Raw genomic sequence first — 22,723 nt, forward strand, 5'->3', positions numbered from 1 at the left:
CTTCCTACAGTCTAGGAGACTAGCTATATGAATATATTGCCACAAGCTGACTCACTTTGCTAAAACAACCGTTAGGCAATCCGTTTTAATCGGATAATAAAGCTTGAATGGGAGGGCTGTTCAGGAATATAAGTTCTGTCAAGTATTACCATAAAATTTCAAGCCTGCAGGCAGATATAATTTACAGTAGACTTTGACTTTCAAGTCTCTATGACCCATACATTGAATGTCACATGCCCCATAGGATTCAGTGTTATTAAAAGTTGTTGATGATGAAGCTTGTCATCATAGCTGTCACGTGACTGGTTGTTACCCAGAACTATTTTCAACTTCACAACTTCAGGATTTAACCAAATTGCATATTTTGCATAGGGAATCTGGTTTTTCAGAAAATTATGTCAAAATAATGATAAACCACATAACGGTGACTTCAATATATGCACCTTTTGGTGGACCTTTACGTGGACAATAAAGCATATGATTGTCATTTGCATATAAACCCCAACAATGTGGAGCAAAAAGTACTAGTGTGTAAGAGAGGCATGTAATAAAAATACAGCCCCAACAATGGACTATGCATTCCTTAGGCGGGAGTCCATTTGCACTCATGGTGTCTGGCAAATGGATACCTGTGTCCTTTTTGGGGTATAACATATATAACATCAGGGTTTATGTTTTTAAAGAGTATCACCTAAAACACTGACTACTAGGAGGAAGTATGCATCTTCAAGTTGAAAGACTTAAACATTTGTTTGAATTTTCCCCAATGAAGCGTTCAACCATTCTCGTTCAAAATCAAGATTAAAAATCCAGGGTCACTGTGTAAAATTTTCGTACCGCAGAAAGAACCTGAAATTTACCAACATTTGAAATCCCAAATGTTAACTCAACAGGGAAAATTAAATTTCAGATTCCCCCTAAAAATAAGATAGTAAGATATATTCCACCTCCACTTCGTCAATTTAGCATTTTTATGACTTCTTGACACATAATACACGATGAACCCTCATAAATTTGTTAAGGGCACCACCCAGTTAATCCTCTTTCGCCAAAGTGTTATTTATTTCTATTGTTTGCTCATGGAGTCTGGTAGAAAGAGGATTAAATTTTAACCAGGTTTCCACAATCGTGTCACAGTGGTTCCTGGCAAAACAATTCAATCCAAGTAGGGGACAACAGAGTTGCCAAACCAATTATGTAGGTCTCATCACCTGGCAATTCAAAGCCTCAGTGGTATCCTACACTCTATGTCATATCTGGTTCCTGTCTGTTACTCTGGATGAGAATATTGAAATATACCAGATATCTAGAAGACACAATTTCAAAAAGGTACTAGAATATGCGAAGCTAAAGAGTATCATGATTGTAACAAATGACGAAATTGCTTTATTAAAACGCCATAGAGGATCATTGTGATTGATTAATGACTTTAATTACGTTGAAATTGTACTGTGTTCATTTCTATGAGTCATGGCCATTAAACATATTAAATTGAAAACATAATATTGATGCTATACAAGCTTTTCAGTGTGATTAATGCTTGTTTAAAACGCAAACTTTAATGAAATCCATTTTTTTTTGATGTGCGTTTTCATTTCTGTAATTATATTTTTGTTGAGGCATGTAGTTTATACGGCCTCCTTAGCTCAGTGGTTAGAGCACTGGTCTTGTAAACCAGGGGTCGTGAGTTCGAATCTCACAGGGGGCTACATAGTATCGTTAATTTTGGTCCGATACGGGAACAAGAAATTTGATGAATGTTGGGTGTGTACGTTACATGACTCACAAGGTGGGTTGGATCGTAGACCCTCGTTTTTCTCGAGGGTCTATGGTTGGATTATAAATATATATATATATATATATATATATATATATATATATATATATATATATATATATATATATATATATATATATATATATATATATATATATATATATATATATATATATATATATATATATATATATATTTATAAACTAATTAGAAAAACACACAACTACATCTGAGTGTCTCTGCAGAGCAAATTTTTGGGGCTTGAAAAAATGACCCATGCAGGACTTGAACCCACATCCCCCGAATTCAGTTCGGATGCTCTACCAACTGAGCTAACGGATCAGTTCAAGTTGGTTTGACGTGCGCCGTCTTGTTGGCCTTTTTTCTTCCCCGAATGAGACCTCAGATTTACACTGGTTATTCTCTCGAAAGAGTTGTTTTAAGGAACCGTGTTATATATATTATTATATTGTGATATATACATATATATATATATATATATATATATATATATATATATATATATATATATATATATATAAAATACTTCAAGTGCAAAGTAATGATATCAAGCATCCTGCAATCTTAAATACAACACAGTGTTTTAATATATATATATATATATATATATATATATATATATATATATATATATATATATATATATATATATATATATATAAGCTATTCATAATCAATGCAGATGAGTCCAACCTATAAATAAAGCGGTATGAGTTGATCTCTTTGTGCCGACACGAAACATTTTACCTGTCAAATTTCCATCCAACCCATCACCAAAAATGGTTTCAACCAACTTGATGCTTGTGTACCTTTCAATTGATGAAAGAAATGGAGAAATATTACATATACATACATATACCAAAGGATATAAACAGCACGGTAAGGTAAATGTCATCGGCTTGGCAACACATTGTAGCCAATTAATGAAATTGGAAATGCAAATTAAATTTATTAACGATGACATTAACACGGAGGGACGGGTACATGCATTAAACAACAAATAAACACAAATGATATACACTATTTCTGTGACTAATTACTTCGAAATACAATTTACTGGTGCATTGTTTGTGGCATTTACCACCTGTTCATCACATGTCATAAACTTATAAATATCGCGAAAGATATTGTCTTTCTCGTTATTGCTCTATTCAGACACGTTAACTTCAACCTTTGGCAATCTTTAAATAGAGTTGCTGATTGCGACAAGGACTCACGATGTCAAATACAAGTTTACGGTCGAAATTGTTCACAGTGCGCGATTTGAAGGTGAATCCTGTGTCAAGACATCTGACCATATCATTTATTTGTTGAAACAGCGTTCAGCCTTTTCCTTGTATCTCGATGTCAAGGCAGCTCCATCAAAATGGTGAGCGAAAGACTGACACACTATTGAGCTGATAAACTCGGAATGATCGACAGCTTGCCCTCGGCATGGTAGTATCAGTTCAAAATGCTAGATGTCCCGTTTGAACGCGAAATTCTTACCATACAAGGTTTTCATTTCGGAGAAAAGAGAAAAGTTGAAAACATAACACACTTTATCTAGAATTCGTTTCATCTTAACACACCGTATTTTCATAGACAAAATTATTCCCTACTATGACATAATCATGTAATCGACAAAGAAAGAGTTACGACAAAACTAACTCTGACGTACCGATGAAATAATTTGTCGCATTACCCATAGTACAGACTTGATACTGTTTCCGTGTCTTCGCTAAAGTTACTGGTCATTTTCTGTTCAATTGCAGCACAAGTTGCACAGCTGAAGTCATCTGTTCACAGTTTAGACAAACAGACATATCCCATCTGTAACTTTTCTCTTTTTTCCCTCCGAAATAAAAGAAATATCTTATTGTAGTAAGAGTTTGGCGTTTGAAAGGGATGACTGTCATTTTGACCGTGACTGTATATCTTGCAGATTAGGGTAAATCACCTTTGATCGGCAAATAATTAAAAACCATTTCCACAATCGATTGAAACTGTACCATCAGATCAAATCTGTGTGGTGTTAAAAATCACAGAGTGATCAAAACAAATTATATCCATGATTTTCAGGTGGACGGCATCGATAATTCAATATGGTTCAAGATATTTCAACATGGGCGAATCTTCATTAGAGATTATAATATTTCAACATAGAGATTGAGTCTAAAAATGAGCTGTGTACGCATCTCAGAAATCGAAATTTGCATACACTCTACCGTTGCCAAGGGCAACTTCCCTTGAAGTATTCTCCTTTCACAATAAGGGAGGCAGAGGGTCACAGTGCAAGTTTTAGAGCAGAGAAGCATTGTTCTCAAATTTTCCAACATTTGGAATTCACGATGACCATCGTTCTAAATTCAAATTCTCTGTATTGGGAAAAATCGATATTCATAAAAACAATATGACGAAATGTTATGTGTCCCCACAGCTTTCAAAATGAGCCCACCCAAGCCAGAGCAGAAAAGTGGTGAACGATTTTGAGCGTCTGAAAATTTCTCACGGTTCCCGGCAGTTCGCGAGGTCTGCGCTTAAAGCCCCAGTGCTGCTAACTTTCGATGATAATTTCACCATTTTTATTTTGAATGTGAACCATAATTCCTTGTTCTTCTCCCCAAAGAATGTTGATACACACAGTATCCAGCTTGTCAACTCAGCCCCTATGGTTGTAAAGTGCAATGTTATTGTTGAAAACTGACTTCTGGTCCGGACTAGAATTCAAATTTAAACAATATTCATGCATTTGACATATATAGACGCTAAATTGACAAGCTAAATAGTGGGTGTTTCAACATTCTTTGGGGAGTAGAATAAGAAGTTGCAATTGATTCATAGAATAAAAATAATGAAAAACCACCAAAAGATAGCAGCACTGGGGCTTTAATAGAAGAATGCTAAAGACTGGTGAAAATGCCTCAAGCTACATGGTCATGAGCAATGACGATTTGTTATTTTATATATCGTCATGCACTCGTTTTGGACACGTAAGGAGCCGTCATTATTTACGACCTGGGGGTCGGAGGAATGTAGGGGTCACTCAAAAAAATTGAAAACTTCAAGAGGGTGCTCAAAATGTGGAGAGGAAGAAGGAGGCTTACTCAATTTTTGGTGCGAAATAAATTGAAACTCTTCTCAGATTGCACCATTGCACACATCAATTCTCAAAATTTTCAATGCAAGAGGAGGATATCCCTCTCATGCTCTTCCCCCTGGTGTGTTCTAACAGTTTTACTAGTGAAAAAGAAATTGAAAACACCTCTCAGATTGCGCCATGGGTATTGCACACATCAATTGCTCAAAGTTTAGGATGTCGGACAAAACTGAACTGTTGTGAATTAATCCTTTATTATCACAGAAACATATTATATTTTAATCAACTTCAGTTCTATAACCATTTTGACATTTAACCATTCCGTATTCAGGCTTTTCATTAGAAGCTGGCAGCTGGGGAATGACACAAAAAAGTCACAGATTTTTCATTCCTGCATATTCTTTGGTCTTAAATCTCTGGCAAACTGAGAACTGTTTTGACAAAATGTAAAATGAATTGTCATTGTTTGGTTGTTGAATATTGTGACTCAAACACTGACCATGCAATAAATGAAACAAAAAGATCAGTGTTCAATGTCATTTTCAAACAGTTTTTCCAAGTACAAAATAAACTGAAACACCTCTCAAATTGCACCATCACACATATCAATTTCTCAAAATTTTCGATGCGAGGGGGGCGACCCCCCTCGTGCTCCCCCGGAGTATTCTTAGCAGTGTCACTTTGTAAAAAGGCAAATTAATAACACCTCAGATTGCACCAGACTGCACCATTGCACACATCAATTTCTCAAAAATTTCCACACAAGATAGGGGACGTCGATACCCCCCTCTGACACTTTCTTACTCAGCCTCTCACGTGTTCTCCCCAATGTAATGTAGTGAAAACCCTGTCATGATACTCATCCAAATTAAACAATACTATAGTCGGATACTGGTTATAGCGTGAGCGTTTCAACTATATCTGTGTTTTGTTGTCTCTTTGAATATCATTTTGTTGGTTTTAACTTTTCAAACGTCATGAGATAACCGATGATAATCAGGCACGGTACATCAGGACTTAAAGGTCTTCACTTTGGTGTATTTTTGTACATTTTAAAAATACATTTATTGGTATTTAACTTTCCTAAGTTGGGGAGGGGTCAGTCAAAATTTCTGAGTTAGAGAGGGGGTTACTCATATTTCATCATGGTTGGCAGGGGGTGGTCACTCGAAATTTCGGAGTTTCCAATGAAATTCCTCCGACCCCTCCCTAGGCCGTAAATAATGGCGGCTCCCTTACTGTGGGTCTGTTATGTTGTTAGCCTAAAGTGTAACTAGACGTACTATATATCCGAGAAGGGAGCTAGCATATGCGAACTGTCGTCAATGTTGGCAAAATTTCCTCATTTATAGTCATTTTTTTAATCGTAAACCTTCATGAACAAGATCCCTGCCAACCATTTTTATTCTAGCTTGTTGAAAGTGTATTTAACGAGATGAAATATACTACAGCAACGATGAATTTGCGAAAGACTAATTTACTTAAATCAGGATAATGTGTTTCGTTACGTCATGGCAATAGTAACAATTGACAAGTCAAGCACAGCAGGCCCCCGTCACTCTGCAATAATTCAATTATCTGTTGGATGATACTCACTGATCTGTGAGATTGTGAAATTATCTCGTAGACAACTTTTTATTCATTGGTCAGTTGTGTGGGCGTCATAATCTAATATAAAATAAAATAAATTGACCTCTTCTGTTGTAAAGGGTGTCGTAGCTCAATGATCTGTTAGATCATAGTGAAATTACCGCGAGGACGACTTTAGGTTTTTTTCCACTTGTCAGTTTTGTGGGCGTCATAATCCAATATATAATAACATAAAATAAATTGACCTCTTCTGTTGTGAAGGGTGTTGTGACTTTTACATCGAAGAAAGAGATGCAAGCCAGAAATCGTCGCACATTATGAGAATCTCAATGATCTGACAACCAAAGGGTATGACTTGTTGCAACGCCCTCATCCGGAAATCGCAAAATGTCAACAGTCTTTGTGTGTAACTGGGTTATTGCACTGCCTGTATTTTCCCTGTGATCGTGGATTTGAATTGAATTCAAAATTATCTCCGACAAAACACTGCCTTCTTTAATAATATCGAATGAATACGTTATCTAATTTAGGAGCAATCCATTATTAATCATGATCTTGTGTCAATTATTGCCGCCTCCTTACATACATATAATGTACAATCAACATTTAAGCTTATGAACTATGTTGGTGTCTTTTGTCAAACAGCCCACGGAAAAGATATATTTTTTTTTTCGGCTGGTGTGACAAACTGGTAAAAATATCCGTCTACAAATATGCTTATGATATTTTAACGATCAATACGTGCATATGTTTAAGGCATGGTGCACTATTATGTAATGGGTCCAGCATGTTTTGTGCAAAAGCGACACATATTAATTGAAAATCACATACAGGGGATAGCTGCATATCACCGTAGGGGAGACCAGCTATATGGGGAACAGGTAACCATGGCGACTGTTGGATAATTTCGGCAACTGTAAAGACTGTAATTATACGACTAGTCCTACACACCGTCCCAAGGAGCGAAAAAAAAGACGGAATTATGTCGCTATGACAACCATGCCATATTTGTATTAATGATCATCAGGATCACGTGATTTCAACCCATAGGCCTAATAATCAAGGGTGACCTGATAGCTGCGCTCCAGTGTGCGAACCATTAGCGACGTCCGACTTCAATGCAGTGAAATTAGTCGAGAAATCGCGATGCATTTAGACCCTTTTTGTCCTGAACACGGAGCCTGTGTCTCCACACCGCCGGATGTATCCCTACCGTGACACCACTCAGGCTACTGCCTGCCAGTGAGGTTCGCTTTGAACCATGCCACGTCGTCCTGATTCGGTGCATAATTCTGTGATTATGCCGTCATCAACACTTGCTCTTTTATCCCTGTTGATACTAGGTGAGTTGGTCTACTAGTGCATTAATTTGGAGTGGGGTCATCTTTTGTTAAAATCGAATTGTGCCATTTAAAAATCGGGCATAATATGCCACACTTTAAGCAGTCTGGCAGCACATACGTGAGCTGAGAGCGCCGCTGCATGATTTCGTTAGGCCGGTTCCTTCGGAAAAATTCTCTGTTTCTCCTGCCGAGAAGATTGTAATTTTTACAGATGTTCAAACATGGTTGACTCGTAAATGTTCTGTCTCATTTGATGCGCTTGTTGATACCTCACACTTGCTTAATGCATGAGTACTTAGTAGCTAGGATTGTTTCCACTTTTAAAGCAAGCCCGGCCTGTATTTCCTACAAAATCGTTTTGTCTATAGTCCTCCGTCTGTCTGCATTTTAATATTTTGTGAGGTTTCTGTTTGACAATGCCTTGACGTCGTTTATGATGTTGCTCATTCCATTGAGGACCATACCTGACTAAAATTTAGCTTGACAACGTGACACTCAATGTGTACATACAGACTGTAATAAAAGAAAAATGACAGCTCGAAACACAATCCATTATAAACCTAATGTCAGTTACAATCTGTTTTCAACTACGGTTGACTTTCAAAAACAGCCCCGTCACGCTTGTGTGAACGACTTGAAAGCTCGTAATGTTGAAAATACGCGGCCTTGGCTCATTGAAAACAAGTTGTAATTTATAAACTTTATAAACACGTGTTCTAAATTCTAATTAACTTAAACAGAAGCTTGAATGTGGGCTCAGTGTTCAAAGCACACCGCAATCGTCCCATATTGCAGGTTGTATTATGTCGCTAGTTGCCCTGGTTTCAAAACACCTATAGCTTGTCCACAGCCTTTCGTGCCTTAGCTGTGGGTCCTTAGCTGTGGTGTTTTCGGAGGGGATTTCTGCCTTTTACGGGCTGGTTTTGACTTTTACTTTTTTAACCCCGCGTTAAAAACGTAAAAGTCAAAACCAGCCCGTAAAAGGTAGAAATCCCGTTCGAAAACACCACAGCTATGGACCCACGGTTATTCGTGCCTAGTTTGTTCATTTTATTTGCGCCTCGAAAATGAGCGATAAATCGGCCCAAACTTTCCTCAACAACGAAGCTTTAACCATTCCCTTTAGAAATAAAGAATAAAAATTAGGAATCACCGATTAAACTTTGGTACAAGGGAAACAACGCACCAATTTTAGTACTGATTTTTGAAATTATTCAAAATGGTCGCCTTCCCTGTGTGTTAACCCTGTAGGAAAATGTAATTTTCGATTTTCGCAATAACAAGCTGAGGAAAAATTTATTATCGGACCTCTAACTCAAAAAGTACGACGGTGACTCCTTCTTTCTGTTCGAAAGCACAGCAGGTGTAAAAATCAGAAAGGTGACGATACTCCCTAATAAGATTTAGGTGTCTGTTTTTGTGAAACTATCAAAAATAACAAGAAGGAGCAAGTGTATCAAATGAAGTACTTTAGGGCCCCGTAACTCAAAAAGTTGAACGGGAACCCCCTTGTCTGTTTATTTTTGTCACTAGAATAAATAAAAGCACAAGTATACAAAAAACAGAAAAAGTTGCAAATTATACTCTGACAAGTTGTTTTGGTATGTTCTTTGCTGAAATCACCGAAAATGTCCAGGAAGGTCCTTTTGTGGTCAAAAAAGCGTAAGGTATGGGTACTTTGAGACCCCCTAACTAAAAAAGTAGGACGGGAAATCCTCCCATTTACTGGTAATATAATTGCACAGTGGGTAAAAATAAGAAAAATGACAGTACTCATAATATTTAGTAGACCCAGCCCTAAGTTGCCATGTTTTGTTGTATGTTTATAACCTGCACGAGGCGGATTCTCCCAAGTGTGCTGCATGCTGGGTGGCTGACGGTGCCAGTAATTGCCGCGAACGTTATGCAACGTCTGACTATGTCATAGGCCACACCGGCTCAAACGGCTACCGGCAGAGTATCAAAAGATCGCCCAAAAAAGAATCTAATTCAATCTACCTCAACGATAATTACAGAAAAGAGTACTAGCTTGCGTTAATATACAGATAATTTCAAAAGGCGCCGACCAAATAAACGATACACATGGATATATTGATAAATAGAATCGAGACATTCCGTATTATTGAAAATCTTGACGTGTCTCATAGTAGACAGGGTATAAATTATCACAGATAAAAGAAGGGTTTTTATACAGTCTTTCAGAAATGATGGACTTCTCCATGGCAACAGGGTTTAAGTTTCCGCCGCTCGCATTTTCGCTCAAAATGAACGACTTGTCCCGAAATGAAGATCGACAGCGAGAGATTATCAGAAGAATGCCATCGACATAAGGGTCAGACAGTCACCGATTAAAATGAAACTGTCCGATCGAAAGAGTAATTCTGTCTAACTAATCCAATGGACACTGATCTTACTGAATGAAAGAAATACGCTAAGCGCTGTATCGCAAGGCCAATTATTGCAGGGCGTGCAGAAAAATTATCGCCATACAAGAATAAGTATCCGACATTTCGATCAAGTGTATAAATTGTTTGAAAATCCGTGTTAGAGCACTGTATGGGGAGTTATGCTGCAATGCAAAAATGAACCAGTGACGTCATTCCATTACCATTGACTCGCTAAAACGCAATGTCCATTAGGGAACGAACACAATTAACGGCAGGGGGCTGGAAGAGAAAATATGTGGTGCATATATTTTTACAGCCCCCCCCCCTAACACCAGCAAAAATTTCAGTGGCCCCCATCACCGGCAACAAAATTTTTGTGCCCCCCCCCTCCCCAAAAAAGAAAGATTACATAGTTACAAAGTTGTACACATATATATAATCCTTATAACTTTTAATATATGCTTTAGTGAAAACAAAATTCTTGCATTCTTGAAATAAATAATAAACAAATAAATATATAAATAATAAACTAACAAAATAATATATGTTCAAGCTTTACTACTTGTAACACCTACAGCTACTTTTCAGTATTGTGTTGTGCTATTTTAATCTCAAAGAATGATGAAATTACCAAATACCTTATAAACAATCTACAAGTTCATTCAGTGCTGTTATAGTTGTTATAGTTGAAGCATTGACATGAATTATTTTTAATGATGACAGTGTTCACTGCACATCTCCAAGTAAGTCTATCAAGCTCAAGTCAATTTTCAATAATAATATTGCTCATTTTACACATAACAACTGCATTGTGAGGTTTAAGACTTGGTATTTCATCATGCTACAAGAAGTTTAACAAGGAACTCCAGCTTCAACAAGGAACAAAAATGCTGAAAAATATTCTCTGTCTGTCATGGTGTAAAAAATGTTGGTGGCCCACCCCTTACCTTCCCTGGAATTTTCATGGCCCACCCCATGAACACTAATTTTTTTTTCGTGCGCCCCCCCCCCCCATTTTCTCTTCCGTTCCCCCTGCTGTTAATTGTGCTCGGTCCCTTCGATTTCGTTGGTCTTCTGTATATCACATAATTAAACACATGTTTTTGTTCCGATTCATTTCTTTCATTTGAAAAAAAAAACAAAACAGTAAATCGATACACCAGGATCGATGTCATAACAAAGCGGAGTACTAATGACTTCATTGTCGGGCCAAACGGCGGAACCATATGGTTGCGCATATAGTTTACACACCAGTGTCGCAATACATGTCAGATATAATAGTTACACTTAACACTTGGTGTTGTCGCTATCCAAACACCGTAAGTAAAACGACGAGTGCAAACCCAGAAACGATCGATAGAGACTCCGTCAATTCTCTATTATTTTGATTGGCGGCATATGTTTTTGTGATCTCAATGCCACCCGTATGCCTCCCCTTCTCAAGAGGTCATAATATTATATCTCTTGCGGCCTGATTCTGTCTCACTGGTATTCCAACCAGTTGCTTCATTACCCACGCAGACAAAAACACAAATCACTGAGTTTTTTGAGTGCGTACTTGTTACACGGAAACTTCATGCCATTTCCTATAACCATAATCATAACCGTTAAGTCAATTTTTGTGACCATTTTAGTATTATGCTACAAAATTTCAAAAAATTTGTATTCATCTTATTATTATTGGAAAAACAACTTTTCTGGTCTGATTGTTACGCCTGTGAGTGTTAGCCCTAGACCCGTCGTACTTCATTGACAATAAACTGTGCTCAATTTCGTTGTATGGGACCTATGACAATACAAAAATACATTTATTTCCTCAAATGTTCAAAATATTTATCAAATTTTAATATAATGCATAATTCTTTTTTAATTCTTGAAAATTGAATTATTTTTAAATTGCTCAATTATTTTACATTCGTCAAATGTATTCTAGTATCAAACTTTATATATATATATATATATATATATATATATATATATCATATATATATATATATATATATATATATATATATATATATATATATATATATCACATGAACTGGCCCGTATCTCCACCTGTGTGACGTACACCAGCACAGATAAGAAATCCATATTACCCCTGTTGTACGTCATCAACCGGAACTTTTTTCCTGCAATGGTACCGTTCGTCGACGCGTCGCAACACAGACCGATTTGTCGTGATCGATGCCGTGCTTCCGGCCGTGCTCATGGAATTTTGACAAAAAGGTGACCCGGCGCGATAAATCCAGATATGGAAACATAGAAGGCATGTCCAACGAAATTCCAAGTCGCTAAAGCTTTAGCTATTCCCAAGAATCGAATGAGGATACCCTCGATCGTTTTAATGGCTCAGTAACGTCACTGCTACAGTCGTAAGGCTCAGTGTGGACGTCGTCGTACCTGGCGATCGCCAAGCGACGTCGTACCTGGCGATCCCGGTTGGCGATAAACCCTAAAGATACACCTCAACGAAAGTTCAACTTAATAAATGAGTACCGTATAATCTTCGGGAAAGCGACATAGAAGGCACAAGCATAAAGTCATTCGAACAACGATAAATTTCCTTCATCACACAAATTATTCCGTCGTTTCTCGATCGAGATCAAACCTGCAGCGGAAGGCTGTAGTGAAGACATATACAGCTGTCGACCTGTAGCCCTAACTCTGCAGTGCAGCGCTGTAGAATCTGATTTATTTCGAAAGTTGACTCGGACAACACTCACTGCGTACAACAGAACAGAGTTCCCATCAAGTAACAACATTGAGATGCACCTACGGGAGATACGTCAAAGTCCATAAAACGAAAACATTGACGACTGAGATGGCCACCGGCGCGGCGGAGACCGGTGACGTACGGCAGTGCCCACAACAACAAGCGTACACTCTGTGTGTCATCGATCTCGCTAAGGTATTTTAAAAAGCACAGCATCTCTAAGAATGATAACTACTGTTTCGATAGTGCCATTGTATTAACTTCATAAATGTAATTGTAAATATTCTAAATAACCCAAAATACTATGGCTATCCGTCGGTAGCACGGTACGGTGAAAGCTATGATGGCAGACTTGCCTTGGCATCGCTCCAGCGCGAGACAATGATTGACACGCGCACGTGACCGAATCCGGATGTCTGATTGGTGGAGATACCTTTCGCTGTAGCGAAATTTCAGCTTAATCGGATTTATGAATGAAAGTATACCTGTAAACATTTGCACATCTCCTGGGTGACGGGCCCCAATGAAAGTAATCCGCGTAAATAAACACAAAATCGCGATAAAAATCATGCAATTTGTTAAAATAATTTTGATCCATCCACATCAAAGAAAAATAAGAAGACTGTTCATGTGATAAATATATAATCCCATGGAATTTTTCTCTGTTTGACGTCGTCGTATACTCGTGTTTTTCGCGGAGCCGCACAACTTCTCGCCTTCGGCTCGAAGTTGTACGGCTCCGCGAAAAACACTCGTATACGATGACGTCAAACAGAGAAAAATACCATGGGATTATATATAATTATATATATATATATATATATATATATATATATATATATATATAAATTATCCGTTGAACTTTCTTCAAATATTGATCATCTCTGCAGAAAATGTAGTTATTGTCCGTCACTTTGTTTAGCAAAAAATGACATGTGACCGTCAAAGTCAGTGTCCAACTTTCCTGGACAGATATCGTATTTGGCTCGGCCCTAAAAAGAAGTGCCGGGTTTCATCCGCAGAATGTTTGGAAATTTTTACAGACGTCTATGAGCATAACAGTGATATAAATATCATAATTATTTTTTGCAGTTCACGATACAAAGGCCGTGAGAACCAACATCGGGCAAGCGTTGGTGAAAGACCTGTTTACCAATTATTCGAACGTAACCCGCCCCACCAAGAATGGTTCGGTGGTCGTGGTCCAACATCGTATGACGCCGATCCAGCTCATCGACATAGTAAGTATTATATATCATACCTAATTATCTAAAATATATCAACATTATTGCGACCGCGTGTTTGTGTTTGATAGTAAGGTTGTTTTGCCATTATAGTAATCATTAATGTGTCAAAAAGTGATGAAGTGATGTTTGGGTTCACTTGATGAATACATTATGGAAAAATTTGTGTTGTAATTTCCAATTTCAAACCACTGTATATGTAATAGAAGTCACAATTATGAATTTAATTTGGACACAAATTTCTGTTGGACTACGTTTTCAAAATATTGTGTACGAAACAGAGGAACAGGGTTCTGACTCAGTATCCGAGTATCCCTTTTCACGTAAGTGAAATGCAAATGACTTTTTTATGTAATCAATCTTCTGTTGTGTTCTCGTGATTATTTCTCTCACACAGTCGAACAAGTCAGAGGTTCATGAGAGCTCTTTAAACTACTCATCAGAACCGACGTTTTGTATTCTGCCGTTGAAAGACATTATCGATGTTGTCCTCATTTAAAATCCTCCTGTTTTCTGTGTTACCCCTTTTCAACTGACATGACAAATGATGAAAGTGGGTATCTGTGCAAGACTACTGATAGGCGAGTTTATTCGTTTTCGGGACACAGAGGACAGTCTCCACTTTTGCGTCAGTAACATCACTTAAATCCGTGACCTGTTCAAAGATCTCAACTTCATTAATATAACAAAAAAACCGTATATCAGAGATTAATGTATCAGGTTGAAAACTACTTATTCTATCTTAGACTACCCGTACTTCTTCAGGGTATAAGAGACACTCACTCAATTGGCACTAGGACACCGACGCCAAGAAGATTAGTCTTACTGTCATGGGTTATTTTAGATCAGGTATCCGAGATTATGTGAAATTTCAGTCGCTGATATAATGCTCAATGCGTATATTCGTCACTCATCATCTCTCTCAGCAACCTTTACCGGGATTGTGGAAAATAAAGGCGGGCTTTTGTTCATGAGCAGATATCAGATTTCGTGAATGTCATTCAAATTTAAACCAAGGTTAGGTCTTTGATAATTTATTTATTGTCTCAGAAAATCTTCGAGATTTTTAGGGGGAAGCAGGTTTTCATAATATTTTGCGTGTCAGGAAAATAATATTATTACATGCCCCATATATATGGAACCTTGCATGCCCCCAGGATTCAATGGTAACTTGTTGACGACGTAGCCGGGTCGCATAGTTATCATTTGACTGAAAGTGAACCGGAACTATGTTCAACTCAACAACTTCGGGACTTAAAAATGATATAATTACATATTTTGCCTCGGGAATCAAGTTTACAGAAGACATTGCATAAACAAATTCGATGGGCCGCAAAACGGTGATTTAAATGTATCAATGCGCCGTTCGACGATGAAAATCGTTCTGTTTTTTTTTAAGGGATTTTCAGCTTCCATGGCAATAAACCATATAATGGTCATTTGCAAATAATCACTAAAATTTGGAGTTAAAACTATATATAACAGCCATGCAAAAATCATAGCCCAAACAAGGGACTATGTACCGTCGAGGCAGGAGACCATTGCTCTCCTAACGTCGGGGAAATTGTCACCTGCCCTCAGGCAAATGGTCCCATTTTCGGGCTATAATATATATTAATATTATCATATTTGTTCATTGGAGGCCGTTACAGCCAAATTACAAACAAAATTGCTGCTACTCGGCATTAGCGTTTAAAGTATGTTTTGAGGTACATTGAGCGTTTTCCGAATAGATACCATTCTAGTTGAATAATTTATAACATTGCCAACATTTAATATTTAAATTCAAAGCTGAAGAGTCCTCAATATAGAAATAGTTTATCTGTCGATACCGACTTGAATGTTGGACTACTCTGGGACACATGTCTGCATCACGATGGAAATATATGCCGGGCAGGGTAAAAAGCTTTGGCCGCAAGCCCCCTGTGAGATTCGAACTCACGACCCCTGGTTTACAAGACCAGTGCTCTAACCACTGAGCTAAGGAGGCTGTTGTTTCTATTTTAGTTTGGCAAACATAAGAAACAAACAAAAAGAACATCATCACTAAAATATTTAATAGTAATATTTACAGCTGTCACAATTGAATGTGTGAAAAAAATTGTGTGTGATGGATTTAAATTATCGTATCATATCTGCTGGCAAAAGAAATAAGATTTGCTCACAAATATTGAAAATATTAACGCCGCCAAGTTAGGCTGATTTCAACACATTCGCGGCAACTATTTACTCCCGTTTGTTGGAATATTTTTTCTCAGACCATTTCAGGATTAACGCACTGTTTCTCCTCATACTTACTGTACTAATTAAAAATACGGTGCAGCTACCTTGTGTTCAAATTATGAAAAATGGAGCATAAACAACTTCACACGAACAAAAGATGTAGACTGACATTGACAATGATACCGGTTATTTGGTGTCTATAGATACTTCAATCTAGCCAATGCAACAATGCATACTGGAATGAAATAACAGCTGAAACATATTCAATGAACTTTTCCTGGGCTCCACATATCTGACATTATGACTGCAGTAACTTTGTATTAGAAACAACACATGGTGATAACATCAAATGTTTGAAGTCGGCGTTGTCCTTCATAAGAATATCATAAATAGTGATTAGCGTCGGTTGATATCCCCGAAATCTTAAAGATTTTCTCCCAGTCGAGTATTAAGAATTTTAATTTTTATCCAATCAAGTCGTTTTTTACTTTTTAGCCAAAGGGCAATAACTTCCTGTTACCTCAGAAAGTGGGGGAGGACTACTGTCTTTGCTGTTACGTATTGTACATGCTCAGATACGCCCTTACAATTGTCTGTATAAGCATAGACAGTAGCCCACCTACTGTCTATGTTACAAGGTTGAGTTTTGATGTGTATAAGGGGACTTTCAACTTTTGGGGGGGGGGGGGCTTAGACTGTTGTCGGTCCAGCCGTCCCCTGGTCTTGACAGAGTTTTCATGGGTCAGAAACAGCTACGTTCCAATCAAAGTTATCGACCTCAACTTTGTGGCGTCCCTGTGTAGTTGCATCCCACTACTGGCGAGCTAATTCCCTGAGTTTAGTTGCCATCAGTACAGAACAAAAGACAACACGATCACGTCAACACAGCTGCAACATTTAAATTTCACGATGTACATTATGACAAATGTATTTTAACTTTCATCAATCGCCAACGTACCTTGGATACAGTGTTCAAATTGGTGGAATGAGTCCAATGCGACCTTTGAGCGCAGTTCCGACGACCTCCTCCTTTAAATTTTCGAGCTTGACGTTAGTAACGTAGATAGAACGCTTGTTCTAGCATAGAATCGTATTCCATGGTATTTTTTATCACGCTTATTACTTGTTAGTGATTTAGTGGCAAAGCTGCTAGGCATTTTTACAGTCTAGGCGATATGTTGAGTTTAACACAGATCTTCCCTTTGTATTCACAGAATGAAAAAGAGCAATCAATAACACTTAAGAGTTGGTGTGGTCTGGTAAGTCAGGTTTTGTTTAACAGTATTCCATCTTCAGGCTAAAACAATCTTTAGTGTCTCTAAAACGTGTCATTAAAGCCCCATTTGCTGTATCTTTTAGCATTATTCTTATGGTTTTACTTTCAAGCTAAAGATAGTTTGTGAGGCTGTACTAATTTAGGTGTGCTTATACACTTATTATTCACTACCCGCTGGGACTGTATGTGCAATTTTGAACAACATAAAGATTACACTGTAATTTAAATATGTGCCCACTCATTAAATCGCAGCCCCATGCGGAAAAGCAAAAAACCCATGGATACTGTGCATATCTGCACTGAAATCTTCACATAAACTGCACAGAGTAGTCCAATGTAATGCATAGGGGTGAATGTTTTCAACTGTGACATTGCTTGTTCTGTTTCCTATGTTATATTACAAAATTTTGAAAATGGTGTGAAATCAAAATGACCGTTAAAATTTGAATTTAGTTGTCAAAATTTTTACAAAGGAATGGTTTCCTAATGTAGTAAAAGCCCACATCCCTTCAGAGGGTAGAATTCAGAGAAAACTAGGAGAAAATAGGAAGATATTTTGAGGTCAACAAATTTCGGGGCTTTAAACTGGCCAACGATCTGATTTACCTTGTTTGGTGTATGGTGTGCACTAGGTGTTTTCAATGACTTTTATGGCCAGAAAATTTTCCGACTCTCTGGGTTTGGTCTCATTTTTCGTTCAGATGTGGACAGACGAACATTTAACATGGAATGCGACGAAATACAACGGTAGGGAGGAAATACAAGTGCCCACATCAAAGATATGGCAACCGGACATCGCCCTCTATGGCAGGTAAGTAACCAGTTTAGCACAATATTGAGCAGAAATTAAAGTACAGGCTTTCCAACGTATCAACGTTGCTCAGTTTATTTCAGACTTGTTCTAACACAGTTCACATTGATTGCGTTTCGTTTTTGGTATGTTGCTCCTCAATTGTGGTCATACAACTGTCAAAATAAGTAAACAGCAATGACAACAAACATGAAAGAAGCCACTGCATGACCCTGGGGCTACAATTAGTGCAGCTAGCCAAATGTTGGCATTCTCCTTTTTCATTTTGAACGCTACCATGGATTCACTTTTGACTTTCAGCGTTGGTGATGATTTCACGACACACTACGACACTGACGCCAGAGTGACGTCATCTGGACAAGTTACAGCTCTGCGGCCGTTTGTGTTCAAATCGAGTTGTCAGACTGTCAGCACCTACTTTCCTTTCGACATTCAACGCTGCTTATTTACTTTCGGATCCGTCGTGAACCCTCTACATCTCATCGACACGGTGCCAAGCAGCGGCAGCAACACGGACAACTTTATCGGCAACGGCGAATGGGACATTGTGGAAATGATCGTGGGAAAAGATACCCATGTTTGGTCATGCTGCCCCGATCAGCGTTTCGGTACAACAACGTACGCGATCATCTTCAAGCGACGGTATGTGTTCTACGCCCTCAACGTTATGCTACCGACGTTCTTGGTATCGGCGCTTGTCGTCATTGGTTTCTGTATTCCGTCGGATACCGGTGAAAGAATGACACTTAGTGTATCCAGCATGTTGTCTTTAATGGTTGTCTTTTCTACGGTGAAAAGCTACATGCCGATGAAATCGGAAAGGATTCCATACCTTCGTAAGTATTCTATTGTTTGGATCTGTCACAATCCTTGATGCTGAAATGTCCGCCACAGGCTTGGCATGTAGTAACAATTTCTTAAACAATGATGCTATAAAAATGATGCTATTAAAAGCATGGCATCATTTTCAAATAAGTGGTCGATATGCCAGCAGGTGCAGTTTACAGCCAGTGAGGGAAACCCTAATAATGATGTACCATGGCAAATTGTTCGTGTTATCAGTTCTGGATTTCTGAAATGGGGTATGCTGTTTTACTATACAATCTTTCAGCAGTTTTCCCGGTTTTGACCGTGTACTTCTAAACTCTCAAAGAACTGGCGCAAAGTTCCCGAAGACGACAACCGTGTTTCTTTAATCTAATCTACTGCTTAGGAAAATTTAGGCATTTTTTCAAATATTTTATTTTTATGTATCCGGTAATTTCAGTTCCGTTCTGCCCGACCGGGGCGAGCGTCGAGAACTGCATGCCAAGTGCGCCACCAGTGGCGAGGCGATTAATCCCTCTATCACACTTAGCCAAGAGATATTTGGGAGAAAGACACACTCTCAAGACGGCTGGATATCCGTGCTCGTTTTGAAAAAAACTTAAAGGTACCCCCCTTTCGGAACTTTTCAACAAAAGACGCCTTTTATTTAACAAGATTGGACTGGGGAGTGCTCACACATTCAACAATGTCAATGCTGATAGGGCGATAAGAATGTTTTCAACGTTACCTGTACGGCTCTGTATAATATTAACAATTACAACGCATCATAGAGCCAGAACAAACCAATTTGCACGAACGTTTGATATCTAAGGGATGTAAGGATTGTAACCAAGTTGTGCAGTTTGCAAATAGGAGCCTCGAGCTTTTCTTTTTGCGAGGTTGGATTCTAGTTCTTCCACGGACTAAGTTTTTGGGAAAAAGTAGTTTTCCTTGTTTTTCCTTGAACAAAAAAACCCCACCCTGTTTCCGTGATTTTTTGAACGCCCATGAACATCGTTTCCCTGAGAGAGTTATCATCGACAAGAAGATACCAATGCTCTTTGGTAAAGACTTACATATCTTATTTATGTATTTGTTTCAGAGCAATATTTCCTCACGTCGGTTTCCCTGGTGACTCTTTCATGCGTCACTACAGCTATGACGCTAACTGTGCATTTCCGCGGTCCAAAATGCCGAAGACCCCCTCCGTGGATGAGACGCCTCGTTTTCGACTGGTTGTCTGCACTGCTCTGCACAAGTGCGAGGGTAGAGCGAGATGAAATTCGCAAAAAGACAATGTGCTGTACAACCTCCAAGCGTAGACGAAGAACGGCCGTGGATCACATCGCCGAAGGACGGAGTACAGCTGTCGATATCCCACCGACCACAGATTTTATTCATCTTTCGGACGTATCGCAGACGCCGACAACTGCTCCGTCAGGGTACTCAGACGACGGTAGGAACATTAAAACTCAAATGGACAGCGAAAATGACCTAACAAACGTTAAGAATCTACAGGAATGGCGAGAAATAGCAAGGATAGCCGATCGATTGGTTCTGTGGATATATGTCATTATCGTTGTGACAGTTTCAGCCGGTTTTGTTCTTGGCTTGATCACAAACTCCGATGTTGGTTCTGTAGATATGTCACACCTTTGAATATCCCAATCATCATCTACGTACGTAGAAAGACAGGAATTTTTGTATTTTTAAAATATTTTTGATAAGATATTGATACGACAACAATTTTGATGATCCTTCTTGAGCCTACTTCTCTCTTTATCTTTTTCTGTCTGTCTGTATCCCTCCCTAATGATCCCATGTGCATACCTGCCATGTCTGCAGCCCTCTCCCTCCCTTGTCTGTCTGTCTGTCTGTCTGTCTGTCTCTCCCCTCTCTCTCACCTCTCTCTCAGAGTTTTGTCGAAGCAAACACTCGGCAGTTCGCCTTCTGTGACTTTTCTATTGTTTCCCGCGAGATGTCACATCAACTCGTACATACTGGCTAGAGAACAACCGTTACACACAACGTAATGTCGTAGAAATGTAGAAGAAACTTTTTTTCCTCGCTAGTGATACTCGTCGACATTGACTGTTTATGTTACTTTAGTCCTTTGCTGTCATTTGAAAGTTTGCACGGTCAGTCAATTTGCCAACAGTAGTAAAGGCACTTTCTCTTTAATTGCACAGGCGACTCTCTCTGTAAATGAAGTGATTCTTACATCAGTGTACGACATACTAACGATTAATTCATTAAAGAGCGCCTCACGGACATGTCAGAAATGCACTTCGCCTAACGCAGCAAACGTATCTTCCCTTGATGATCATGGTCTATTTGGTGAAAGTTCAAATTCAAATTTCTTGTACAAATGGCTATTTTCATAACCATATTCAAGTGTAATATATTCATACAAGTTTTCAAAGATACATACGTGCAAAGAAATTGTGCCAGTTTTGTATTGGAAAAATGTTCATAGTGTGCGCTATATATATTTATGTACATGGATGGTGCAATGACACTTTTAGGTGAAATTCAGTTATCAAATTTCTTGTACACAAATGCGCTAATCGCCGTACTATTGTAAGTAGATTTATAGATGGTGGCTAATTTCATTTACATGTATGTATAGATTTTATAAACTCCTGTCTTGTGTGTATGTGTGGTACATCCATCTGTAGATTACTTCGTACTTCTTTGTACTTGAAAAAGTACAAAGTATATATATATATATAATGCATACAGATATAGGAAGATATACACATATAATGACAGCAGTAGCTGCTTATATATATATATATATATATATATATATATATATATATATATATATATAATACATACAGATATAGGAAGATATACACATATAATGACAGCAGTAGCTGCTTACGGGATTAGTTGGTGCCAGTCGGCTTTACATTTTTGGGGAAGGGGGCACAAAACATTTTCTTGCCAAAAGATGGGGGCTTTGAAAATTATGAATGGCGTTGTCGGGGGGGGGGGGGAGTCGATGAAATATTATCTCTTCCGCAAAAGTATAAATGGACAGTGTACCCATTTTAATAAACCGAAAAATTCATTAAGCTGTCATTAGTCACGAATCCAAAAATGGCAACATTGTTTAAATGCTTCATAAGCAATCTCGAAACACAGGGGGGAATTTGTATACTGAGGTTTGTGACATCTACCTTCATCAACGCAAGCTAGAGCTTGTCGTGTGTAACCAAAGAGTCAATAAAATAACACTTAACAAATTAGTTTTTGTGATCATGTCGCGAGTCCTCTTGTTTCTGGAAACTAATTTTGTAATGTAGTCCTTGATATTGTCCATATCACTAATTATGTTTATTTTCTATGTTCGAGATAATTCAGTTATCTGTTATGTTTGACGTCAGCTGAATTTTGATACTTGGAAAATGAAACGTCATAAAATCAGGCCGATCTACCAAATA

General features: G+C 38.2%; 1 protein-coding gene and 2 non-coding genes across 3 annotated transcripts; 2 read left to right on the forward strand and 1 right to left on the reverse strand.

Annotated features, from left to right (window-relative positions):
• The first annotated feature begins 1,635 nt into the window (after positions 1-1,635).
• Positions 1,636-1,708, forward strand: Trnat-ugu (transfer RNA threonine (anticodon UGU)). The gene has a single exon. It is a non-coding gene; the product is annotated as a tRNA-Thr (tRNA).
• Positions 1,709-7,508: 5,800 nt separating this feature from the next.
• LOC139121723 (neuronal acetylcholine receptor subunit alpha-10-like) lies at positions 7,509-22,528 on the forward strand. Its single transcript, XM_070686845.1, has 7 exons — positions 7,509-7,810; positions 14,006-14,154; positions 17,595-17,639; positions 18,358-18,467; positions 18,768-19,303; positions 20,377-22,008; positions 22,231-22,528. Exons 1-6 carry the CDS (start codon positions 7,729-7,731, stop codon positions 20,931-20,933), a joined length of 1,479 nt encoding a protein of 492 aa, XP_070542946.1. The 5' UTR covers positions 7,509-7,728; the 3' UTR covers positions 20,934-22,008; positions 22,231-22,528.
• On the reverse strand, positions 16,075-16,147 carry Trnat-ugu (transfer RNA threonine (anticodon UGU)). Its single transcript has one exon. It is a non-coding gene; the product is annotated as a tRNA-Thr (tRNA).
• Positions 22,529-22,723: the final 195 nt, after the last annotated feature.

Source organism: Ptychodera flava, chromosome 21, assembly GCF_041260155.1.
Source record: "Ptychodera flava strain L36383 chromosome 21, AS_Pfla_20210202, whole genome shotgun sequence".
Lineage (NCBI taxonomy): Eukaryota > Metazoa > Hemichordata > Enteropneusta > Ptychoderidae > Ptychodera > Ptychodera flava.

Excerpts from the sequence above, each read along its gene's own strand:
- LOC139121723 (XM_070686845.1), top strand. The coding sequence starts at position 7,729 with ATGCCACGTCGTCCTGATTCGGTGCATAATTCTGTGATTATGCCGTCA. Across the intron at positions 17,640-18,357 it reads TTAAGAGTTGGTGTGGTCTG|ATGTGGACAGACGAACATTT; the intron begins GTAAGTCAGGTT and ends TTTTTCGTTCAG. Across the intron at positions 19,304-20,376 it reads GGAAAGGATTCCATACCTTC|AGCAATATTTCCTCACGTCG; the intron begins GTAAGTATTCTA and ends TATTTGTTTCAG.